The 25747-nt window shown below is 47.0% G+C and overlaps 7 protein-coding genes across 7 annotated transcripts; 4 read left to right on the top strand and 3 right to left on the bottom strand.

The window, feature by feature from the left end:
- Positions 1-4691: 4691 nt before the first annotated feature.
- On the top strand, positions 4692-6877 carry SERLADRAFT_467467 (uncharacterized protein; the record flags this gene model as incomplete). The annotated part of the gene is made up of 9 exons (XM_007318292.1): positions 4692-5006; positions 5062-5369; positions 5421-5479; positions 5533-5576; positions 5639-5742; positions 5797-5890; positions 5944-6131; positions 6188-6396; positions 6450-6877. The coding sequence occupies 9 exons, from the start codon at positions 4856-4858 to the stop codon at positions 6688-6690; spliced, it is 1398 nt and encodes a 465-aa protein (XP_007318354.1).
- Positions 6878-7263: 386 nt separating this feature from the next.
- Positions 7264-8129, top strand: SERLADRAFT_389374 (uncharacterized protein; the record flags this gene model as incomplete). The annotated part of the gene is made up of 4 exons (XM_007318291.1): positions 7264-7319; positions 7383-7493; positions 7721-7744; positions 7995-8129. The coding sequence occupies 3 exons, from the start codon at positions 7410-7412 to the stop codon at positions 8040-8042; spliced, it is 156 nt and encodes a 51-aa protein (XP_007318353.1).
- A 547-nt stretch (positions 8130-8676) lies between these two features.
- On the top strand, positions 8677-9745 carry SERLADRAFT_349007 (uncharacterized protein; the record flags this gene model as incomplete). The annotated part of the gene is made up of 4 exons (XM_007318290.1): positions 8677-8857; positions 9046-9162; positions 9231-9518; positions 9612-9745. Coding segments are annotated over 4 exons (720 nt in total), but the record flags the coding sequence as incomplete, so codon positions are not given.
- A 328-nt stretch (positions 9746-10073) lies between these two features.
- SERLADRAFT_361453 (uncharacterized protein) lies at positions 10074-15009 on the bottom strand (the record flags this gene model as incomplete). Its single annotated transcript, XM_007318289.1, has 5 exons — positions 10074-12887; positions 12952-13457; positions 13518-13635; positions 13696-14319; positions 14374-15009. 5 exons carry the CDS (start codon positions 15007-15009, stop codon positions 11892-11894), a joined length of 2880 nt encoding a protein of 959 aa, XP_007318351.1.
- A 260-nt stretch (positions 15010-15269) lies between these two features.
- SERLADRAFT_467455 (uncharacterized protein) lies at positions 15270-16907 on the bottom strand (the record flags this gene model as incomplete). Its single annotated transcript, XM_007318288.1, has 7 exons — positions 15270-15717; positions 15777-15896; positions 15967-16045; positions 16096-16201; positions 16254-16288; positions 16344-16376; positions 16461-16907. The coding sequence occupies 7 exons, from the start codon at positions 16684-16686 to the stop codon at positions 15366-15368; spliced, it is 951 nt and encodes a 316-aa protein (XP_007318350.1).
- A 105-nt stretch (positions 16908-17012) lies between these two features.
- On the bottom strand, positions 17013-19246 carry SERLADRAFT_467450 (glycosyltransferase family 22 protein; the record flags this gene model as incomplete). The annotated part of the gene is made up of 7 exons (XM_007318287.1): positions 17013-17655; positions 17712-17884; positions 17938-18164; positions 18224-18615; positions 18682-18855; positions 18908-19046; positions 19097-19246. The coding sequence occupies 7 exons, from the start codon at positions 19241-19243 to the stop codon at positions 17255-17257; spliced, it is 1653 nt and encodes a 550-aa protein (XP_007318349.1).
- Positions 19247-19727: 481 nt separating this feature from the next.
- On the top strand, positions 19728-23866 carry SERLADRAFT_356028 (uncharacterized protein; the record flags this gene model as incomplete). Its single annotated transcript, XM_007318286.1, has 18 exons — positions 19728-19848; positions 19908-20003; positions 20063-20206; positions 20256-20501; positions 20556-20748; positions 20803-20882; positions 20940-21449; positions 21503-21601; positions 21654-21896; positions 21953-22492; positions 22546-22576; positions 22629-22660; positions 22715-22808; positions 22862-22904; positions 22957-23180; positions 23234-23375; positions 23439-23501; positions 23563-23866. The coding sequence occupies 18 exons, from the start codon at positions 19746-19748 to the stop codon at positions 23662-23664; spliced, it is 2985 nt and encodes a 994-aa protein (XP_007318348.1).
- Positions 23867-25747: the final 1881 nt, after the last annotated feature.

The raw sequence follows: 25747 nt of genomic DNA, 5'->3' as shown, positions 1-25747 counted from the left end.
TGACTAAATCAAAAACTTCTTTTCCGTAGTTTTGGTATTCTCTGAACAATCGACAGACGTTCCTGATCTGTCTTTGTTCTCTTTCCCAATTCCTTCCTTCGAGGATCTCGTGTCCAATCTTAAACACTAATCTGCGAAATTGCGATATGCAGGCTACTATCCTTCGTATTGCGTCGCGGCAGAAAGGGGTGACAACTAATACGTGGACTCCTGTTTTAAGATAATCTCGTGTGTTGAAGGCGTCGTTCTGTTCGGGAGTGAGGGGGACGTCGAAGAAGAATGGTATTTCCCGATAGAATTTGATGAGATCGGTTTCGTAAATTCCAATTCTTGTAAAAAGAAGTTCAAGAGGGGTAGGGTTAAATGACGCTGTAACGTATACGTCAATTTTGGATGGTTCGAGATAGGGCGTAAGGAATTCTAGGTAGGGTGCGGAGTAGGGTCGTCGGTGGATGATGATTCCGCAGGGAAGTAGGTAGTGGATTTCTCTCCCGTCTTGTTCTGGTGAGAACCCAAGTTGGGGAGTTTCGACGTAGTTCGGGAGGTGATAGATGCGTGGGGAGATTCCGTCGGATAGTATGAGAAGAGCTGTTTTATGTTCTGCCGCTCGTCGTCTGAGGGCTCGTCTTTCTTCACTGTCGTTCCGACGAGGGGGTTCTAGAATTCTTTGTTCGTAGACTTCGATCGATAGGTGCTCTAGGTGTATCGAATTGAGCCTGTACAATTCTCTGGACGCTTGATCGGATTCCCAAAAGCAGGTTTGAGCAGCTGCCGATGCGTACTCGAGTAAGCGCGACGTATTGACGGAGTTGGGAGATTTCGAATGCTAAATCGTCGACGGCTAGAACTAGTCCTTCTAGTTCAGAAACGGGGGAAGAGGCGGCTGATGAGTCTTCGTAGTACTCAGTTTCTGTGTCGCTGTGGGCAGGCTGGGGGTTCGTGGCAACGTTGACAGGTACTGCAACGTGGAGGTCTCGGTTGTTGAGGGCGCGGTGGAATTCCTCGAGTGAACGTCGTTCTTCGTCCGTTACTAGGCTCTCTCTGATGTTCGACAGTTTGACGATTGTAGAAGTGATCAAAGACGACAGTTAGGGTGAGGACTTGAGCTAGAACAAGTAAGAGTATTACTTCGAGGTGGGTAGGAATGTTGGAGAGGACAACTAGCTAGCTTAGCTAGAAGGCAAGTGGTTGTTTTGGATGGGTAGGAGGACGGTGAATGACAACACGTCCGAGGGATGAAGGAAAAGGTAGATTAGGGCTATAATGGGTTCGAGCGAGATGGTGCGCTGTGAACGGATTGTAGAGTGAGCTTTCTATTTTGTGAGGCAACGATAAACTATAACAAGAACTAAACCTATCTCCTTCTGCACTTGCAGGGAGTAAGGGTTCGATGAGCTTGAGGTCAACAGACGCTAATGAATACAGCGAGTCGAGGACTTTTAAGAGGTAAGCTTCAAAGGTTCTTGTTGAGGAGTAAAGCGGGTAAATTCAGTAATAGAAAGCTAAGGAGCTATACATGAATAGGTACGGCTTTATATAGGGAACTGTCCGTGCCTCAGACCGAAAAGAGAATATACGAAAAGTGGTCTGAGGGATTAATCAACCAATAAGAAAAAGGGGAGGTAACTATCGTACGACTTCTGACTTGATTAATCAGCAGGTGAGAGATTTGTACTAATAATAGAAGATTGTCACGCGTGGTCAGGAACCGTATCCTCATAATGAGGTACGATTCTAGATAAGGCGTTATTAGTATTACCAGGCTTTACTGGGGCTTGGAGCTGGTTGGCGAGATGCCTACTACCAGTCCCTACCCAGTGTGCTGGCTAGCTGGAAGCGATGTCCAGTCTCTGATCTGTGATATAAAGTGGTAGCGATGGTTAAGAAAGCCTGTGAGGGCTATGAGAAGTAAGATGGCAAAGGATACCTCTAGCCCTAGAGCCAGAGGTGTAACGGGAAAAGCGTTTGAGAACCAAGACATAACGAAGATAGGAAAATAATAAAACGGTCCTTACAGCTATAAAGGCCATAGCTATAATATAGTTCAAGGTGCTTAAAAGGGCTAATAAATCATACAGTATTAATCAATTATGTATCCTGTATTAGTGAAATAGTAGTTTATCTTTGATATTTATAAAAATAAGAATAATGATTTATCTAAATATAAGTGGTGACAATGAGTATAAAAATAACCTAAGTCCATAAAAGGTCAATATATAATACCTGTATAATACATTTTATAAGTTCTCATGGTGTAGTGGATAAATGTGATGTGTGGCTATAGGTTGCTTAGTCACCCACAAGCTGACCAGCAGGTTGAGAGTTCAAATCCTGTCTGTGTTAGTTTTTGTTTATCAGCCACACAACAATTTCCAACATCTATAAGAGCATTTATAGAGCTATATGAGGCTTTATAGATGGCAGAGGTTCTATAGCAGGTTTGACCACTATAACAGCTTTATGAGTACTTATAGTGCTATAGAGCTCTATATAGCTACCCCCATTTTTCCTGATGTGACTGTATCGTCACGGTTGTTCTTGACATTTTGGACAAACCTCAAGTGCAGCAAAAGGTCCAGTAAATGCAAGATAGCTATTCACGCACATGTTGTGAATGATACCATCGACTCCACTTTCCTCGGCCACAAAGTGTTTGATTTGGTATAACAAAAGAATCTTGCCTTGATTCTCTGGATGTAGGCGGTAGTATGATTCACGTGCTTTGTTGTAAGTGTCTTTGGAAGTGTTATTTGTGGCAAGGAAGAGGTTAAGGGAGTAGTGGATGAAGGGATTATTGATGGCAAATATTTCTTGAGAGGGATTTCGAAGACGTTCCACAAGGCCAGAATGGTTCTGGTGATAGTGGTCATCCAACAAGGCACTGTGAATAGTGTTAATGAATTCCATTGTTGTTTTGAGGTCTTCAAGGCGAGCAAGATTGGCCATTTGTTCAAGGTCCTGTTCAGTTAGGCCTATAGTTGGAGGACCTTCAGCTGGAGGAGGAGCTTCTGGAGGAGCTTCGTCTGGAGGAGCTTCATCTGATACCTATTAGATAGTAAATTAGATATGGATGGATGATAAATTGATTGAAACATACCCGAGAAGGACCTGAGTTTTGTTTGTCGACTTGCTGGGGTATTCTCCTAGTCCTGTGCTCCAGATAGTGGTCAACTTCATCCGATAAATTTGCGTCCATTCGATGTGGTGCATGTCAAGACCATGATCTGATGGATATCCAGCTGCCTCCATTGCAGAGGGGAGTGCATTCACACCATTGTTTATTCTCATGATTATTGCCAGGAAGGTTTCTTGATTCAGACCTCTCTGCCATCTTATTCTCATAGACTTATAATGGAGTTAGCTGTCTGATTCAGACATATGAAGGTAAGCAGGTGTTTAAATGTAGCAAGACAATAAATTTACAGATTTACCTTGTATTGGTTGAAAGCAGAGCAAAGCCAGTTGAATTGAGTGCAAGGAATGTCGCAGTGAAATCATCGCGACATCCTTTGCACTCAATTCAACTGAATGCAAACAGTTTGAGCTCGACACACAGCTTGAGACAAGTTCAAAATCAAAATGATCTCATTCACATTTTACCAAAATCTTGATTGACGATACCAATAGATATATATAGAAATATAACTACCATTCACACCATTTTTCACAATTTCTATCATTTCCTTCATTTTTCTATCATTTACTATCAATTACTAATTTCCCACTCTTGACTGGGGATCATTACTCATCACTCAAAGCAATGGGGTCCAGGTTTGCCCCAGAGGGCCATGTTATCGCCGACTCTAAACATTAGTTGAGGAGGGTTCTGTGGGTAGAAAATGGCCATCACTCTGTTGATTGCTCTACAAAATGAGCACTATCAGTGGTTGGACATGTTTTTGAGTGTGGTGCACCTGAACTTTTTGAAATTGAGATTGCAGTACCTTAGTAGAGTGTAAAAACAAAATAATGCCAATTAGTAAAAATAAATAAAGCGAAATAACAATCTTAAGGTTCTGCCACCTTCCCCAACTCTGAACTAGTGTTCAAGTTTGCACTGGTGCAATTTGGACTTGGTTTCATTCCCATATGCCACTGCCAGTGCTTGTATACTATTATTACTGCCTGCTTTCAGCTAAGTTATTAGTCTTTTGACCAGCATTATATATAAAGAGCTCCATGATATGTGACAAACTTTTATAGTGACAAATACAGTATGCAACTTGACCAAAAATACATTGATTTCACCATCACTTTAAACTGTGATCTATCCTGGTCTTAATATACTGTATGGACAACAATGCAGTAGCATTGCACACAAAAATTCTGGTTATAAAATGTTTCCTGAAGACAAATTGCCCACTAAGAAGACCTAGACCTTGATTGGGAGATGTCGGATTATAGTTCATAATAATGGTGTGAATCTTTGTACCAGCCTAAGGAAAATGGGTGTTTTTTTTGGTAACATCATGTCATCTTCTATCAGTGTCAGTAAACAAACCTGTATATGCTCTTGAAAATGAAGTTGGCACAACAGTTTTCATGCACAAAAGTTTAGCAAGGCCTTAAGATTTGTTTGTGTTTACCCCAGAGTCGGGGATTGGCGCCAGGCGCCGCTACGATTGGGAAGCCGTTCACGAAAAAATACGCGATACGCATCTGAGTCAGACGATAATCCCGCGCTGTTCGGCAGATCTTTGCAGTATATCAGACACTGACACAGTCCTACAGTTGTCGATTTATTGCAGAGCTTAGGATCCCCCCTTATTTTTTTCTGTAACTGCCTTCCTTTATATAAACGCTGCAATAAATTCCAGGTTTCTCTACTGCTCTACCGAACACACTCTTATCTGACATGGCTGCGGTAGCCACTAACGGACACGCCAACGGACATACTGACAACATAGTCGATGGAAAGTCACCATCAGATGGATTGAACTATCTCCCACCATCATTCTATGACCAATTCTTGTCTCAAGCTGCGAAAGAGAGAAAACCTAGTCCCAGTGAGTGTCCGATATATCCCACACGATTCCTTCTTGTTAACCTCTGACCCCGTAGTTCGTGGGCTGTTCCCTCTTGAAAAGAAGCCCGGTGTCCTATCTCTGTTGGCAGGGAAACCGAACGCTGCAACTTTCCCTTTCACTTCTTTGAGCTTCACCATTCGATCGCCTCAGGACCCCACACAAGAGGTTCCCATCACCGTCGACCCCAATGACCTAGCCGCCGGTTTACAATATGGAGATACTGCTGGTCTTGCTCCCCTTTTAGATTGGTTTTGTGGTCTTCAAGGCCACTCGCACGGCAGGAAGAAGACCGATCATTGGAGAATCTCCACCGGTTCGGGATCGCAGGATCTGATTTACAAGGTAGGAATCGACACATCAAAATGTGTCCAACATCAGCTTATCTGTCACTAGGCTGTTCACGCCTTGGTCGACCACGGTGATCCTGTCCTCGTAGAATCACCTGTCTATGCGTAAGCACACCTAGCGGGATCTTTATGGAGTTGTTTCTCATTTTCTTTTACAGTGGTGTTATTCCGTTATTCAAAACTTTCCATTGTGACCAAATCGGTTAGTATTTGCATATTTGTATACATATCGGAATTTCACAATGCTGATTTCTCATCTGCCAGAGGTTGATACTGATGCTGACGGCATCTGCTCCTCGTCATTACGTGATATTCTCGAGAACTGGCCAGCTGGGAAGCCAAAGCCCAAGGTGCTGTACACGGTTCCAGTAAGCAGCTTATCTCTTATCGCGATATGACTGGTTCTTAGCAACGATCCATAGTACGGTTGCAACCCTACGGGTATGACTGCTACCACTCAACGCCGAAAGGAGGTTTTAGAGCTTTCTAGAAAGCATAACTTCCTCATCCTTGAAGGTACGAGATATTAATAAGTTTTTTCCAAACAGAGAGCTCAGCTGTTGACACAGATGACCCATACTACTTCTTGTACTATGGCAAAACCGAGCGTCCCCCTTCCTACTTCACTCTTGAGATGGAGGAACCAGAGGTTGGTCGCGTATTGCGATTCGACAGCCTCTCCAAGATTTTATCGGCTGGTATCCGTATCGGATTTGCTTCGGGCCCCGTAGCACTGCTCGACGCCATGGACATGCATGTAAACCTTACTACTTTGATTAAATGTGCCTGTGCCTATATTGATCTGGTTCACAGACTGGAACGTCCAACCTCCAAGTATCAAGCTTTACACAGGTTGTAACACTTGCTCTAGTGAAATCTTGGGGTTATGACAACTTTATTCTTCACACGGAAAGAGTTTCCCAGTTCTATCGCGAGAAACGGGATATCTTCGAAGCTGCTCTTCGTCGGCATTTGGATGGTCTAGTGCAATGGGAGACACCAGAAGCTGGGATGTTCTTCTGGTACGTACCTGGATCATTTATTTCGTTGCACTGATTTATTGACATTTTCATAGGTTCAAACTTTTGATGAATGCTCCTGGTGACGCCTCAGTTGATGAAGGCGATTCAGAGGACCTTATCCGAAATAAGGCTTATGAAGAAGGCGTTCTTGCACTCCCAGGCACAGTGTTCTTGCCCAATGGTCGTAAGACTTCGTACGTACGGGCGGCGTTTAGTTTGTCGACCGAAGAGCAGGTGAACGAAGCATTGCGGCGATTGAGGGTTGTCCTCCTTAAAGAGAGAGATGGTCGCTAAAAGGTTAGCCTCGTAAAACGCATGTATGAATATTCATACCTTGTTTTCATAGACCGCACAATGTAGCATGCCTGTAATACCCCGTTCCCTCTCATGTTTTAGTTATTATCCTGTTGGGTGGGCTTGTACTGGTAGACTACACACATTATATCATACCGAGGCGTCTTCAACAGACTTGATACATTTATCCACGCACCGCCAAGTGTCACTCGATGCTGCGTGAACGATGAATTACGTGTAGATCTGTGAGGCATTTGTGAAATATGAATGCAAATTCGGGTATGTCTGCTTACATGTAAGAGAACGTTGTCCAAGTGTGCCCCTGCACTCGTTGACAATGAGATTGATGAATTCACCTGTATCCACGCGGGTCGATCACGTGAATTGCTTTTTCTTAGTCCATCAGCGGATGCTGTAGAGCGCATCCGCCGGAGCATGTGTCAGTGACGTTGGCTGATTTTGACAAGATTGCAGAATTTGCTATGGCACAGCGTTATAAAGATAATACAGAATCGTCGGTGATCGATCCGAGTGTGAAACCGGTATAAAGGCAGGTTTGACTTTCTGACTTGGGAGTCACCTGGCTCCTCTCAACCTCATTAGACCGAAAACCTAGGCGCAAATCAAAAGTGAGGCCATGATTGTCTTTCATCATGATGTAACGTTCATGTAAGCGGGAAACGCTAACGTAGGACCAGATTTACCATATCCATTGAACAATGGCTGCCACGCAAGAAATCGCGATTCCCGTTGACGGCTGTTACACAGTGAATTGTGATAAGTGCGGAAAGACAACATGGAAGGTAAGCCACTATCTATCTCCCTGGTGGTATCGTCTTCCTGCAACGTTGCTGGTGGTGATTGGGCAAGGATGAACTCGAGAGCGACGCTCAGAGTGTATATCAGCCGCGGAAGTAGAAGGCAATTACGGTGGGGGTCAAGGATAGAATCCACGCCCCGCGATCGCGAGCTGATATGAAGTACTATATGAATTGGTGACTAATGACACAACTTACTTTACACTATACAGGGATGCGGGCGACACGCTGAGCAGGTGAGCCTTCGTGCCATGTATTCGTACACGATAAACCAAGAACTGGGGCCCGAGAGGACATTTCCACGATTGAGTTTGATGCTGTCCCTTTCGAAGACACCCCATCACGGTCTTCTCCCTTTGGAAAATGCCCATTTTGGAACATATGTGTGTGCTTCGAGGGTTCTCTTGGGAGTGCTGGGAGAGGGCCCCAATTTATAGACGCTCTTGCAACCCTGAATGTGAAATGCTAACCTTGATGCATTCACAGGTCATGCAGAACGTGAAAGAGGAGGACAAATGTGTGTGCCCACGGTAGGATGATTGGGCGCGGAAAGGCAGATCGCTGGTAGGACTCGGATGTACTGTAAAGAAAGGAATAAGAATATATCGAGACGTGACAGCGAGATCATATGACAGAGTGACTGGGGTCACGGCACGCACACATATTCGTTGGTCAAAACCACTCGTCCGCTTCGCTCCAGTCTTTACTTCTTTACTTTACCTCTTTCTTTGTTTGCGCCTCTTGAATATTACATCCCAACTTTTAAACCCGTTCGTTCTCTTCCTTTCTCCCATCATCACCCACCAGCACGTATGCGATCCCCTTCAACATGGCCTCCGATATAGATTCATCCGAACGCAATCAATCTGCACAAGGCTCCAACTTGCCTTTCGATCCTCCTGGAACCGTACGCATGACCGCAGAGCTGCGCTTCAAACACTCAGACGACAGACGTCCAATAGTCAACCAGTATCTTCGTGGCCATCGAGTCGGCAAGGGCCAGCATGGCGAGGTCTGGCAGTGTTGGGATCTGTCTAGCAATCGTCAGGAGCTCGTCAGTATCATGTATCCCATCTTTGTCACTAGCTGGCACTAAATCTATGTACTTTCGACTTGATATGCGCAGGCTATCAAAGCCGTAAAGCGCAACAACCCTCGCGCTGAAAAAATGAACCTTCTGCGCAGGAGAAATCTCCCGTCTTCACCCCATACACCGCTTGCAGACAAACTTGGCAGTACAGAGTATAAAATACGAAAGGAGATAGCAATCATGAAGAAGTGTCGCCATGGTCATATCGTGCGATTGCTGGAGGTGATTGACGATAAACTCAACGATAGGATATACATGGGTAAGCATCTTTCGCTCTTTGCCGTGGGGCCGGAAGATCGTCCTGCCTATCTACATCCCCACTTCGGGCCATGGGTGAGTGTCTCAAATCGAGCATTTCCGATCCTATGGCTTCATTTTGGGAGGCAGTACGACAGGAAGACTTCGTCTCGCTCTATACAGTCACAAACTGACATATAATTTCGCTAGTCATGGAGTATCTCAGCGGCGGAGAAATTAAATGGAGGAATAGCAACAACGAGCCTATACTGAAAGTAGACCAATGTCGACGCATTTGCCGAGATGTCATACTTGGTCTCGAATATTGTAAGTGGTTTTTTCTGGTGGAGTCGGTTCTTGCTTATCATTATTTTCTTGCCCCCATGTGTTGTCAGTGCACTACCAGGGTATCATTCACCGTGACATAAAACCGGCCAATCTGTTATGGACAGCTGATCGTCAAATGGTGAAGATAACCGATTTTGGCGTCTCACATTTCTCCTATGCCCAGCGTCTTGCTGCTGCCGGCAGGGGTCAAGTTGCCCTAGACAACCCCAACGATCCCATCCTCCTTGACGACTCTGATTTATCTAAGAGAGCAGGGACACCTCCTTTTCTCGCTCCAGAGGTAATTTCTGAATACAGCACTGAAACTTCTCCATCAATCTCCGTAACCGCTACTAGTAGTACTCTTCCATCATCAAAATCCATTTCACATGGGAATTCCTCTTCAACGATTCGGGGACATACATCACGGAGACAACCGATCACGAAAGCTATCGATATCTGGTCCCTTGGTGCCACCTTGTACTGTCTTCTGTTTGGTCGCGTCCCTTTCATGGCTCCTGATTCGAGTGAATACAATCTTTACAAGATCATCTGCAACCAGGATTGGGAGGTGGATGAAACTATGGGCTATGATCGTATTCTGACTGGAGGAAGACATCCACGCAAGTCAAATACCGAGGGAGCTATTGTCATAAACCTGCTTGATCGCCTGCTGCAGAAAAATGCTAGTAAGCGGATGACACTCGACGAAGCCAAGGTAAGTAATTCCTATCATCTTAGTTTTTGTGACCTGGTATATTTATACGTCAATTTTCAGCGTTACCCGTGGTTTCTTCGTGACATTGCGAGCTCTCAGGAATGGCTACGCGAGACATCACCTAGAAAGAACGATATGGTTATGGTTTCTGACGCAGAAACTCGTACAGCAATGACCACAGTGCGGTTTACGTGGGGATGGCACAAACGTATTACAAATCGTATATCATCTCTCTTCCGCAATGTTCGTACTCCCCGTCAGCCTGGATCACGTCGTGACGACAATAATTTTGGCGTTCGCTCTTCTCCATCAATAGCGATGGAGAGACACAAAAGTGCCAGTGCCAGAATGTCAGGCTCTGAGTCGAGGGATAAAGGAAAGCGACGTGCTGGTGTGCGGTCAGTAATACTCAGGAACGACTCTACCCCCAATTTCGGTGGACGATCGAAATCGATAGAACGATGGGCACGTTCGTCTAAAGACACTTCTCATAATTCAAATGTCGGTGTCCCAAATACCGGCCGCCGAGGATCAGAGACGCTGCTGATACCTGCTGAGTCTCAATGGGGTTCTTCGCAAATCAGTAGCCCGACATCTAGTCATGGCGTAGAAGATCATGGACCTGGTTTACAGAACCGTGAAAACGAGAAATTCCTTAACAGGTTCTCTCTGTCCTCGATGAAGTCATGGCGAGGTCACAAACCTACATCCCACGATTCATCACCCCTAGACGCTTCTGCTTCAACATCATTTTCCCAAGACAATAATGTCAAAGCCAGGACATCAACAGATATCTTTGCCAGGAGAAGTGATGAGATACTTCGTCATCACGGAAGGGACTCTCGACAGAGTAATAACAGCAGTGGTTTACTCACGGCCGCGAGACGCGCTTCCAGCTGGGGGGAGCCGGTTCACGGTCACAGTGGTTACATTGAAGACGTGACAAGTCTTCATTCGGGCGACCAGGAAGGGATTGATGATGATGCCATGTTCCTCGGTGCAGGTGGCGTATGCAATGACCCAAGCACATTAATATCAAACCTGCCATTGGGTCTTAATCAAATGACCGAAGCGATTAGCAATCTCCCGCTACATCTTAGGCAACCGCAGCCTCAGCGTCTACTTATAGGAACCTCGATCCCAACTGTAGTCGACCCCGTTACGCAGGATCATGGTCGCCAGGGCCAGGTCAGATCAACGACCACAAGCCCCAGTCCACTTGCACAGGTGGCATATGGTTCTGATATAGATAACGCAGAGGATGACTACGATGACGAGTTTGATGACGACTCGAGCTTTTTCAGGGACACGCGGTGGGAACGTGAAGCTGAGGGCATTCGCGCGAATACGAGTCAGATATATGGGGAGGAAGATGATGGTGAGAGTGACGATGACAGCATCCCAATCGAAGTGAAGCGACGGAGGCCTTCAGTGTCGGTCACCGCCGCTTCTCCCCCACCAAGGTCAGACAGTGAGGAAGAATGACGGTATAGAATGATGGTGGGTAGTCGAGAGGACTCTTCATGCAAAAAAGCATTCAAGTCATTATCATTATGTGGACCGTCGGTAGATATTGGTCCAAGTTTTACATCACAAATACCGCATTTATCTTTTTCGCTCCTAGTCTCTTTCTTTATTCTCCTCTCTATTCTTCCTTAGAATTTTTCTTCTTCCATGTATTTCAACCATTTGTTGTTCTTATTTTCTCTCTCAATTTTGGAGCGGACGATTTAGAATTAGGTAGCTTGTGCTAGACGTCTTCATAAGCGGCTCCAAAGTCCGCATTGTACATTAGTTTACACAAATGCTCTACGGCACAATCACAGAAAGAACCCTAAAAGAGGCTTGGATGTAACAGAAATTAGAGCAAAAGTTGCAAGTATAATGAGCGACAATGAATGTTCTTCAGTAGGTGAGTAAAAAGTGGATTGAGTAGGGGTGCGTGCGGGTATCTGAACGAGATAAAATAACATGATAGGGGGTATGAACGAGTTCGACTTTATGGAGAAACCTAAGTCGGCCAACCTCGTGCGATTCTGGCTGCTCCACCTCCAACACGACCCATGAAACTCCAAACGGCTGCGGTACCGTCATAACCAAAGCCTTCCCCAGGAGCTTGCATACTGTTGAAGCTGTTCCATGCAGATCGGTCGTAATACGTAGGGCCCCCCGTAATTGAATATTGCGCCGCCATATACGGAGCCATCATATAGAGAACGAAAGCGGAAGCACCCATACAAAGCATTATCTGCCTAGCGTTAGCACCGGGGAATGAAGGGCTTCGGTCTTTACCGGCGCCATAAACGTATGTGTTGTAGATATTATAAAAGCGGTTCTTGCGCGACGGTTTACCGTCTTTAGAGAGACGTGGTTGTCCTGTCTTCTCTGACGATGCAATTAGTCTGTCGATCACCATGCAATCAATACCAAGCTCCTCTTTGATTGCCTTCCATTCCTCCACTGCATCGTCGGATATACCCTTCGGGGCTGGCTCGATGGGTATTTTCACCCCTTCATGCCATTTTTTCAGGGTTTCCGCGGCTACTCGCCAGTCCCTTTCATCCTCATCCAGTTCTGCGACCTGGTGATAGGATGGTGGAAGGTCATGAGGGTGAGGGTGAAGATGATCCAAAGACTGTGCCTTGGGTGTTGGTGGTAGGACGGTAGAAGATGAGGAAGCCATGGTTTCGTCGTCTTCGGGGGTAACATGTGGAGATGGTGATCGAGATACTTCTGGCTCGGGGTCATCCGTCTGGATCTCGATACTGGCAGTAAGCTTGGGTATTATCACCGGTTCTGGGTCGGTTTGCGTCGAAACTGGAATGACTACAGGCGGGTCATCGGTTTGCGTATAGGAGGATGCAGTAGGGATTGAAGGCTCCGGGTCAGTTTGTATCTCTCGCACCGATGTGAGCTCGTCAGAATGATATTGAGTATACGCGTCGGAGTATTCTCTGGTTTCCTCGAAAGTCGTGGTTTCCACCTTGTTTGTACGACCTGTAACTTTCTGAAATACATTTAAAAAAAAATTTTAGTCGTCCGTATTTAGGAGTCGTCGCAAAATAACGTACCCTCTTCTTACGCGTGATAATCGTCTGGATGACATCCTCCTCTTCCTCTCCCTCTGTGTCATCATCGTCATCCATCTCCACTTCTCCGCTATCGCCTTCTTCTATAGTTTCCTCGCCTTCGTCTTTAAGCCCCCATCGCGAATTTCCCATCTTGCCTAGAAGCTCTGCTCCCAAGCTCTTGCTGATCGAATTTGCTGCACTTGAGCCAGCACTCGATCCGCCTTGAGTAGCATTGGTAGCACTATTCCGCATCTCGTCCATATCATAACGCATGCGGTCAATGGTCTCCTTCAGCATGAGATTCTCTTGTTTCTGCTCGTCCAATTGAGCATGAGCTTGCTGAGTAATTTCCAGTTCATTCTCAAGGTGCGCGATACGTTCCTCGTAGTTGTCGTGTTCCTTAGCATACTTGTGTGCTTCAAGGACCTGCAGCGCGGCGGCTTCCTGATGGTCCTTTATCTCTTGATCCCTACGACGAAGCGTATTGCGATACCTTTCAGATTCGGCTAGGAACGAGGTATCAATAGACAGCTAACAAGTATCAGGGAGAGGAGACGTCCACATACCACATTGCTCTTGATACTGTTTCTGAAGACTCTGGTATGCGGAGCGAGCATTCTCCAGATTTTTCTGTAGTTTGGCAATTTCCGACTCTAGGGCAGCAATTTGAGTCGAGTTCGAGCGCTGAGGACAAGGGTGGTGGGCTTTAATTTAATGTTCGTGAGGCAGAAAAAATCAACGTACCTCTTTTGATCTGAGCTCCTTCTCTTCTCTCTTCGTAGCACTCAGCTCACTTTTCAGTTCCTCCAGGCGACCTTGAAACTCTTCTAGCTCAGAGTCATGTTCTGACAACTTATTCTGCAGCGTTCGCTCGGCATCCATCAACTTTCGACCCATTTCTAGATTGGCTCGCTGAAGAGCATCGAGACGGTCCTGAGGTTCTAAGGAAGCCGTAGACGACACGACAGAGCGGTCCAAAACAAGTCCGAGAGATGAGTCGCCGTCAAAGTCGCCATCGTCGTCATCGGACCCTGCTCTCGGCATAGGCAGAGATGATATGGAATCCATGATGTTTTCTTCTGGCCGGTCGTACTCATATGACGAATTTCCAAAATCACGATCACGCAAAGGTGACATGTCGTCGGGAGATAGGTCACGGTCTGGAGAGCCAAAGCTTTGGGCAAAGCTATTGAATGGTTGAGATTGAGCACGGGAGTGTGGACGCGAGATGGGGTGCCCGAATGGTGATGAACCTAGAGTGGGAGAGAACGCGCCAGAGAATGATGTAGACGGACTTGTGGGATTGGAAGGGGCGCGTGTGCGACCTGGTGTACGACCAAAGGTGGTTGGACTTGATGAGAATGATGACTAGTACGCAGATATCAGCAAAGCCACGCGAATATTCTAGCGTATGATACGAACCTCAGAATCACTCGACGCACGTCCAGCGCTTCCGTCAATGCTCTTTCGTCTATGTGCTGGTGCGGGTTTCTTCGTCCAACTAGACGGCGCGTTATTAAGCGGTGTCGAACGCTGCCGTCGTGACGTGTCAAAGGGAGAAGGTCCTGTTCTCGACGTAGGTGTCTTTGGTGGCACTGAAGGCGGTCGACTGGGTATGTCTATATATACAGAAGTGCCCGCAGAGCTTCTGCTATCTCTGCTGGAGGAACGTGAGTACACGTTATCCTCGTCCCGATCTAGCATCCGCCCGCGGTCAGGTAGTATCGTGTCGTCTTCTTGTGGAGAACCATCTGGACTGTCGCGAGGACTGTGTTTGGTTTTCTCCGCGATAAATGCAAGAAGAGTCTGTGGAGTGACTTCAAGTCCAGGATTGCTGGCTAGTAGTGCCTTCAGCATGCCCGTCTCGTCATCCGTGAGGAGCTCGACGCCATTGTAAATGTCAGAAAAAGAGCGGAAAATATCGACTAAAGCGTCTGCTGGAATGACTGGTTCCCCAGCTTCGTTGGGTCGAGAGTTGGGATGGCTGTTAAATATTTCGTACAATTCCTGTTCGATATCGGCAATAGACTGTCTGCTACGACCGTATGTCGACTGCATCAACGCGACTTGTTTGTTAATTCAGTAAAATACATTAAAAATGCGAGCACATACCATGGCGCAATGATGAAATGGTGCAGGATGAAGAGCGGATACTTTACAGACAAGGTCACGGTCAGGCGAGACTGGAACTAATAGGATGGCAGTGACTCGGACATTTGCTTTGGATCTGCCACAGAAGTCAAACACGATCATAACAACGGCTGCTTTAGGCGATCAATGGGGGTGGCTGAAACAGTATGGCGGCCACAAGCACCATTGTCCACGACAAAGAACAATCGATTGCAAAGCTCAGTAATTCAGTAATCAATGTTTATCAGAATTCAAGTTATATATCTATATTATTGACTCTCCATTTATCCCAGGAGTCTCTGCCCTTCCTCGCCGTTTTCAAGGGTGGACTTTTTCTTGAATGGTCTAGTTACTGGTCCCACCATGACCCAGAACCCGCTGGCAATCTTCCCAAGAACCCAATTCCTACCTCTCCACAAAGCGTGTTCCCGTACATCGATCCTGTCGCTGCGTATCCTATGGTCGCTATCCACGACCATACCAAGCGTCAGCACGGTCGAAATAATCGATGCGAGTGCGGTGGACGCAGAGATCATGAACATGATCACCATTTGCAGCTTCGCGGCTTGACTGACCGAGGAACCTCCAAGGATAGCACCAGTCATCATTCCGGGGATGGCGATGATTCCAATGACACTATAGACATAATGAGATTGCCGGGCCTAACATGTCTCGGTTTAATCATTTGGACGTACCTCATTTGGTTGATGGTAGGAGTCAAAGCCAACCTCAATGCGTCGCGTGCTATAGGCTTGCAAGCTTCGAACCTGGAAGCTCCGAATGCGAGATAAGTTTCTACTTTGTCGCGATTATCGCTAGGGGAGGTACGCGAGGAGGTCAGGACTTCCTGCAGCTAATGAATCATTGGGAGAGAATCCGACATACTGTAACTCCTTGAGGACATAAGTGATAGATACGACAATTCCAGAGATTGTGCCACCACACAGCATGCCCACAATGGGAACTGCGCATAGAGTTAGCCAAAGTAAGACACCACAAATGATTTTACTGTACTATATTGCTCCGGTTTCCAGAACGGATCTATGGACATGGCATATTTTATTCCAATTATCGATACCGGTATCGTGGAAGCTATCATGCTCAACAGCACGGAGGGAAACTGTCATATGGACGGCTTAGCCAAATCGGCAGTAATATGACCATGGGCGTACCATGTGGTTGAACCGTTTTTTCGACTTGTTCACCACTGAAGTCATATGAGATACGAGCATATCATGGGATGAAAGTGATCTGAGACAGACCTGTCTCAAATGTCCCTAAGAGATTCAGTAAACCTGGATTTTGAAACATTCAGTAAATGACACCGTGACCATTTCAAAAACAAATCGATCAATGGAATGTTGTCGCAGAAAACTTACAAGCAATACCACCAACTGCCCATGGATTATTGGTTTCGAATACCCTCTGCAAGAGCAATGCGACGATTCCAAGCTGCACGATACAACGTACCGCAGAAGTTACGAGTGAACTACCGACTCCCAAACCAAACGACGTGGAGACGAAAGCATCAAAGAGAATAAAGGAGAAACCGAGGCCAACATTACCCCAGGTGAGGTGGGTCGATTCGTTGGCAGGGGCGTCCATATTGGCAAAAATGAGCCTGCGCTTTCAGCCTCTTCGCTGCGAGATTCAAGTTGTATTTGGATTCTAACCTGTGGCAGCTATGGCGCAAATAAGTATGTAAACGAGTGTCCTATTTATATGGTAGCAGCTATCAGAAGTGTAGACCAATGGTAGGGCGTCGATTTCTTGCGAGGTGGTTCAGGTAGGGCTATGTCTCCATCAGATGAACCACAGCATGAATCGCAGAACACTGTCAATTACAAGCGCCAATGGTAATAAGCAGTCCATGACGAGGATGTGGCGCGCGAACATGATGGCTTTGGGAGAAAATAGTTTCTTGGAAATCTGAGCTTCAGAACACGTGTACAATTAATTATCTGTGTTTCCAATGACATGTTTTTTGACTGTAGTTTACAAAGGCATGCTTTACACTTCTCTGGTTCAATAATTCCTCGCTTCATCAGAGAAGATACACACATATGACCCGTGAAACTAGGAAGACAGCTGGAATGAGTTCTTCCATGCAAATGTATTGATATGAAAACTGGCTGGTTGAGTTACACAGTACTCGCATTTGCCATGCGTAATATCAGGTGCGTTCCAAGACCCATAGCTCCTCCCGAGTGTCCATCTCCATCACACTTCCCAGACCCTGGGACACCCATTCATAGATCTTTGCCTTATTGTTCACTCTCCATCCACGCCAGGGCAGGTTGAACCTCCACCCGCTAAATCCTTCTATGCTGAAGGCGATATCCCACTTCCCTGTCTTCAGATATCCCTTCTGAGACTCGGGACCGGCCTCTGCAATGACATGTGTGATTTGTGAAGAAGCAGTGATGGCTTTCGGAGATAGGGATTCTGTTTTGTTGTATACCCAGTGATGAGGTGCAGAAGCGCTATGAGCAAGTGCTATATGGGGAGGAGAGTGATCCTGCAAAAATAGGGATGCGCCAGTTTGTGCGGCAAGGTTTGATATATGGACGTGTACTATCATACCAAACGTCAACACAACCGTACAGTGAATGAACTCAATCTTAGCTCACCATGCTCCCAATCGGCATATCTTTTATTGAAGACTGCAAGTGCGGAACCACCGGGGTAGTTTGCCGCGGATACCCTAGTGTACATCACTGTTACGAGGAGGTTGGCAGCGATGATGCCTGTAGCACCCAAAAAGAGAAGTCGACCGAAAAAGCGGCCTTTTCTGCGCGATACCCTGGATTTCAAACGTCAGGGAACAGCTCTATGGTAGCAAATCGGAGTACTCACATCCATCGAGCTCCCCGAGCTGCTGCGATATTGAAAACTGGGACGGCATACACGATGAAGCGCCACTCCTTATGTCCTAAGGCGCTGATAAGGGCAATAAAGGCAAGGCAGGGTATCAACAGAGAGCGTATGCGAGCGTCCAGAAGTGCACCGAGGGCAGAAAGTGGGAGAGAACCAAGGAGGAGTTTTGGAAGATGCGATGAAAAGTAGGCGTGAGCGGGTGAAACCTAAAATCAAGGATTCAACTTCCATGAAGGTTAGATTCGGTGACGTGAAGAGGACTGACACCCCATTCGGCACTTTTTCCTTGGAACACGTTGAAATAGAGTCCGTTGAACTCTGGCCATAATGGCCATTGATCCCAGAAGTATGAGTCCACTAGCACTGTCAATGCTACAAACAAGAGTATATTCAATATGCTTCGAAAAATATAATCAGGCTCCATAGACGTACCAATTGACGCAATGGCAGAAATAATACCTACTTTTATTAGGCTTAGGAACCTCGTATGCTGGAGAAAGAGCGACTGCAGAGCAAGAGGAGCGAGTAGGATAGCCACCTCAGAGCGGAATACCACAGCAGTGAATGTCAAGATCGAGAAAGCTGCATGCACACTCAACGTAGACGGCTTTAAGGAGTTGCTAGCTCTATTGTTGAGGAGGAAGAAGGCTAGATTCACTGTATTGGAAGGGAATGACGCGACACGTTCAGGTTTTGTACCATTTCATTAGTATTTGGGCTCACCGGGGAATAAAGCAAACATGTTTGGTAGAGTCCTGCCCATCCAAAAAGGGACATGGGATTGGGAACAAGTCAACAGGACAAAGAGTAGACCTGTCGGACGACCGAAACGTTTAAAGACTGCGCGCCTTAGGAGTATCAGACCAAAGGCGTTCAGACTGGACAATACCAAGCGTACTGAGGTGCATGTTGGGGAGTTATTACAAGACCTTAGACAAAGGAACAGTACCTGCGATCTGAATGTCGAGTTTTGAAGTGATAAAACCGAACGCGCTCGCGATGTGCAGGATGGGGGTGGACAGCCAGGCAAGAATAAGACTTCCTATGAATGTTCTGGGAACCACTCCAGAGAATACAAAATGGTCATACTTCACAAACTTTAGGATTGGCGGGCGTGCAGAAACTGCATTAGGCGTACATTATGTAGGGCATCTGGGGCTACACCATAACTGAGGACATCATGGGTGGCATGTAGATTAAAGCTTTCTTCGACCTTGGTATACGGAGCCAGCCAAACGTGAGTCCATCCTGTGGCAAGTAAAAGCAAATCGAGAGCAAAGCTCATGGTCAGTCATGTCCAGAGCTCTTCTGGGAGACGGCGATGGTTTCCTCCGGCTGTCCTACTTTGGAATATAAGTCTCACGGCCTCTAATTTGGACCCGAACGACGAACCAGCACTGCAGCCCGCAGCGTCTGACTATCGTCGTCAGCCCCATACAGCTTGGCGCCTAGCTCACCGTTCACGACGTTGAGCACTACATTTATTGGATATCATGCTACGCCCAGATATACGAAATCTCCTGCCCAACTCCTTGCTCACTTTGGTGCTGCTACCAGCAGTCTTCGGGCGACCAGATAATTCGACATGGAGCTCACGAGGAGTATCGAATTATGAGCTTTCCGTAAGTTGTGGAGCAGCTTTATATCAGGGTGGAACTCATAGTCATATCTTTGCAGTCACTAGCAACCTCATTTGGTGTGCTCAGCTTCGTAGCATATGTGTGCATGAAGTGATTCTGAATTATTCTACTCGTTTTACAGACAAATGCCCGCCATGCTTCAATTGTATGCTCCCTGCATTTACCTGCGGACAATATGGGCACTGTGACGAGTTTGACGGGCAGTGCAAGTGTCCACCAGGTTGGGGAGGAATCGACTGTTTGCAACCACGTACGCAACCACGATCGTTTTGCTTTAGATGTATTAATATCATTCTTTACATTCGCCAGAATGCGACTCTCTGGCTGATGGGGACCAACGCAGACTACGAGAACCTGATGGATCCTGTGACTGCAAGGACGGCTGGGGTGGAATTAATTGCAATGGTTGTTATACTTTCTATCTATCCGGATCCATACAAACATTTCTGATATTTTTGTTCCAGTTTGTCAGAGGGACGACGCATGTATAGGTTTTCCTCTGGCAGGCACACCTCACGTCGGCAATGATGAAATATCTGGAGCAAACATGACGTGTTACACGGGCGGAGAAACGGTCTTTAACAATCACCAGATGTGTGATGTGACAAGTAAGCTTATTTTGAAGCATTCTATCTTGCTGTATTCACAGTCATGTAGATCGCAAGATTCTCGACATGCTCCCTGATCGACCTCCGCAGGTAACATTCAGCTGTGATAACGCAACTTCAAGTTGCGCCTTCCAGTTCTGGACGGCCCAAGTCGAATCTTTCTACTGTGGTCTAGAACAATGCACATCCGAGAACATACCAGGATATGATACTAACAGCACCGTCTACGCATGCGAGAAGATCAAGTGTAAATGTATCCCGGACAGGTTTATTTGTGGTGAAGACGGTAGTGTCGGTAAGATTCCACCCGCTGTCGCGTGATTATGTCGATTCAAAACCGATTATTCAGACATCAGCGACTTTTTGACAGAGGAGATCAAAGGCCCTGCTACTTTCAGCTGCAAAACAGGCTCGGGATGCAAGTTTGAGGAACCAGCCATGAATTCCCTCATCAATGATATCTTTGGTGATGGGTTCATAACGTTGCAATGTAAAGGTGGTGAATGCTTGCATTACTCTCAAGTCCCTGGTTACGTGGTAAGGTATCTTGTCTCTCGCCTGTGGTAACATACTCAGCTGTTATTCTGTAACCAGAGACCTGCGAAACCAGACAATACGAAATGGGTCGCACTCAGCACTGCTGGTGCAGGTTTGATCGTCATCCTTACTGTAGCAGGTGAGTTATATCGTTCGCCCAATAGGTGAGATTCTTGAATATCATATACTTCCACAGTGCTCTGGTATGCCGGAAGGACTCGCAGTGGCGGTGACTTTGGCAAGATTCGCCTTCCAGAAAACGAAGCATCTAAATTGATGACAGATCATGTTCCTGCATCTCTTCATTTCTCTAAGCTTTCGTATACGCTTGGGAATCGTACTATCCTTGATTCAATATCTGGCTCTGTTAGGCCTGGCCAAGTGATGGCAATCATGGGAGCATCCGGTGCTGGAAAGTCAACTTTCCTCGATATCCTCGCTCGGAAGCGTAAACGTGGGGTCGTCAGTGGTACTACTCTCGTTAACGGCCGAGAAGTGTTGGATGCACAGTTCAAGAAGGTCATGGGTTTCGTTGACCAAGAAGATACGCTCATGAGCACATTGACAGTATACGAGACGGTGTTGTACTCTGCACTGTTGAGGTTACCTAGAGAGATGAGCTTGGAGGCTAAGAAATTCAGGACATTGGAGACCATGAACGAGTTGGGCATTCTTGGAATTAAGGATTCCAGAATAGGAGACTCAGGTAACTAAGTCGCTTGGTAATGTGTCCTTTGAGCTCATTATCGTTGGATGCAGGGCGCCGTTCCATCTCTGGGGGTGAGAAAAGACGTGTTTCCATAGCTTGTGAACTGGTTACCAGCCCTTCGATTTTGTTCCTCGACGAACCCACCAGTGGTAATTCTACAGTCTTTGACATACCTTCTTTCAAACTAACTTGAACTGCAAGGTCTTGACGCGTACAACGCTTTCAATGTTGTTGACAGTTTGGTTTCCCTTGCACGCGATTACAACCGAACTGTCATTTTTACAATCCATCAACCCCGCAGTAACATTGTTGCATTATTTGACCAACTTATCGTTCTTGCTCAGGGTAAATTGGTGTACTCGGGCGAGTTTTCAAAGTGCCAAGATTACTTTGCTGGAATTGGACAGCCATGTCCACCTGGTTTCAACATCGCAGATTATCTGAGTGAGTGTCTCCTGCCTGTTTCTTGCGTCGCTTCATCTCAAACACTACTATTCCAGTCGACCTTACTGTGAACGCAGCAATTGAACCTCGAAGCCCAGCAAGTCCCTCTCCTAACGAGGCATCACCCTCAGCAGACGATACTCACCGAGACGAAGAACGGGGCTTGGGCACCTCTGTTCGCTCCAATGATCGCTCCTCGACTGCTGTCGAAGAGGAAACTGAAATGCGCACACGCCGGGTATCAATCTCCTCGAGTATTCGACGCAAAACGTCCCAGCTACTAGAAGCTGTCACTGGTTCTCAATCAAGCGATGGCCCTGTCTCTCCTCGGCTTGCGGCTCTAGTTGACGCATATCTTGCCAGTGATGTAGCAGCAGATATTCGCAACGAGACTGAAGAGGTGGCCCGTGCGCAAACCGTTGGAGAAGCCGATGGTGAATTGAGAGACATTGCGGTGGAGAGCACACTTTTGAGAGGACGAAAAAGAGCTAGCTGGGGTACCCAATTCAGGATCTTGAGTGGACGGGCTTTCAAGAATTTGTATCGAGACCCTGCACTGTTGACCGCGCATTATCTATCATCTATCGCTCTAGCATGTGAGTTGATATATCGCATTTTCTCTCCCTTTGCTTATTGATGCGTGCAACAGTAATCTGTGGGCTCTTCTTCCACGACGTTACGTGAGCAGCACCAATACTGCTAATTGTTATGCTATACTGATCAATATTATAGCAATGATATTGCTGGTTTCCAGAACCGCCTCGGTATGTACACACATTCGCTTCAGTATGGTACAAAATCTTGACGAGAATATATAGGGATCTTTTTCTTCACACTGGCCTTATTTGGATTCTCTTGTCTTTCCAGCCTGGGGCTGTTTGCCAACGAACGCATTCTCTTTATGCGCGAAAGGTACGTCGTGTTTATGCTGTAAGGAGAAAAAAAATCTGACCCCAGTCGTGCAGAGCCAATGGATATTATTCGTCCTTCACCTACTTTTCATCCAAGGTCGAGCACATAATTTTAGTCGTAATAATGGACACTGATATCATGGTTTCAGGTTCTATTCGATATCCTGCCCTTGCGCCTAGTCCCGCCGTTAGTCTTTGGTGGCATAGTGTATGGACTTGTTGGACTTGTGCCCACGGTTCCCGCGTTCTGGAAGTTCCTACTCACACTTGTATTGTTCAACTTGACTACAGCCAGCGTGGTTCTACTCCTGTCCATCGCTTTCGCCAGTATTAGTGTTGCCAGCTTGGTTGGAACACTAGTCATGTTATTCAAGTACGTTATCCTTGTTTGTCCAGGTCGTTCATTTCACTGACATCACTCTTCAGTCTGCTGTTCACTGGATTGTTGATCAATCGTGAGACTGTGACCCCTGTTTTACAGTGGCTACACACAGTTTCGTTCTTCCATGCTGCATTCGAAGCATTAGCAGTGAACGAGTTGAGGTACTTGCAATTAAAGGAAATAAAGGTATGTTTATGTTTATCAAGTCTCTTGGCTCGTATTCAGGTGTGCTCAAAAATGCAAAACTAGTATGGCGTCGAGCTTGATGTCCCTGCTGCGACTATCCTTTCGGTCTTTGGCCTCCGTGCTCAGGTACGCTCATTCCCACTCATCGCTCTCACATACAACTGACCCTCGGACTTGTCACACCTAGTCATTCTGGTGGCCGAACATAGCGCTCCTGGGCATCTTCTTCGTCGCATTCACCTCCGCTTCCTTCGTCATTCTCCACTTCTTCGTCAAAGAGAAGCGGTAGAGAGAATGTAAATATATATACAGTAGATGTCAGAAACCGAAACCGAACAGCTTTTGGGGTGAGATAGGAAAAAACGGGGTGTGCTCCGAGAGGGGAGACGGAGATCGATTACCGCGTATGTAGTATATACTCCCTTTTTACTGTATAATGATATTTCTTGATCTGTTTCATTGTTTCCTTGCAATCTATGTTTCATCTCATATCTTATAATACAAAAATATTTATTGAGATTGTCGCATTCATCTTAACAACGATCTGCGCGTTTTCGAGACTGGCCCATGAGCGCTTGAGCAGTGAGATGTCATTTCAGTCGTGTGAGGTACTGTAGCGTACACGTATGAAAATGACCAGAGAGAGATTATCGATTGTCTCGTGTATGGCATGAGGGGGGCAAGAGGACACAAGAGGACACAAGACAGAACATGTGAGGACAATGTACAAAATAAAAGGTGGCAAGCTGACAAGAAATCGAACAGTACGTTGCAACACAAAAGAGAGAGATTAAAGCACAGAGAATCTTTTTTTTTTTTTTTTTTTTTTTCATACAGCATAGCAACAAGAGAGTAGGAGAAATGAGAAGAAGCGAGAAGAACGAAAAAAAAAAAGACAAGATGGCAGTTGTGAGGACCAGGAACGAGAAGAGAAAGAAAAAACAAAAACAAAAACAAAAACAAAAAGAGGTCACAAGGATGAATGCGCGAATACGGTCTGTAGCCCAGCCCTCAATGCAGATATTTTTCATTAAGCGCATGCACCTCCCTCGCGAGGTACGGCCAGCTCAGCGCCTTGGTCAGCTCAGCCCTCAGCTTCCCCTCGTCCCCGCCAGCCCTCTCGCGCGCGAGCTTGACCTCCCACCCTAACAAGTTGTACAGCAACCGCATGTTCGGCTGGATCAGCACGGACAGCCGGCGTGAGCGCACGATGAGGTAGGCGTCGACGAGCGGGAGGTTGAGGTGCTTCATCACATACGCAATCTAAACAGAAACGTCAGTCCATCCGTCCTTTCATCGCGTTTCCGGGGACACAGCGCAGGGGAGGGGGGGAGAGTGAGAGAAACGCAAACACTCACCGTCACAGTAGCACTCCTCGACACCCCCACCCTACAATGCACCAACACCTGGCCCCCCTCCAACCTCGCCTTCTCAATCCAATCGCATATCGGCTCCAGCTGAGGCTCGAGCGTGTCGATGCCGTCATCACACACGCCTTTGATATCCAGCACCTTGATCCGCCCTTCGCGCTCCTCGATCCAGAGCGAGCCTTGTCCGCCTGGGCCTTTGCCGGCCACGAAGTGAGCGCCGGCAGAGGGGCGTTGGCAGGCGGAGGAGGGGGAGGGGGAGGTGGGGGGTGTGGGTGAGGGAGAGGAGGGGGAGTCGGAGGTGTGTTGGGGTGGTGGTACGAGGGCGCATTCGCCTACTGAGACGACGTGGGTGATACCGAGGGCATGTAGCATATACGCATTCGAAGCATGATTTCTACAACACCCACACCAAACCAAACAAAAATATATATAAAAAAGGACAGTCAGCTCATCATTCAAATCAACCATCCTCACATCGAGTGACAAGTAAGAAAAGCCACAAAGCCAACGTCGCACGGACGGAACGAGGAGACAAAGGACAGACCAAAAACTCACAAATTCCCAAGATACAAAAACGGCAACACCCGACTCGGGAAACTCCCATCGAACCTCGGGTCATTAAACCACACCTGGTGGTCCGCGATCAGACTAGGCAGCCACGGGCTCGTGCTCGCCCTCGGTCGACGCGTCACGGCGTGCGGCGTTGGGGTCGGGACGGGGGTCGGGACGGATGAAGACGACGGGCTGGAGACGAATAGGGAGGAGGAGGAGGGGGAGGAGGGGGAGAGGAAGGAGCTGGAGGGGACGGAAGAAGAGGGGGTAGTCGTGGACGTCGATGGGACCGGGATGCGTAGCGACGGCAGGTCGGAGGGGACGAAAGAGAGCGATGGGACGGAGGACGAGGGGGAGGGTATGTTCGAGTGTGCGTTCATCACAAGCGGCCTTGGACCGTTATGTCCCCCCACAAGATGATTCTGCGAAGGCACCACAACCGGAGCCCCA

Source organism: Serpula lacrymans (assembly GCF_000218685.1).
Source record: "Serpula lacrymans var. lacrymans S7.9 unplaced genomic scaffold SERLAscaffold_7, whole genome shotgun sequence".
Classification (NCBI taxonomy): domain Eukaryota; kingdom Fungi; phylum Basidiomycota; class Agaricomycetes; order Boletales; family Serpulaceae; genus Serpula; species Serpula lacrymans.
The sequence above is the reverse complement of the archived record's forward strand: the minus strand, read 5'-3'. Positions and strand labels throughout refer to the sequence as shown.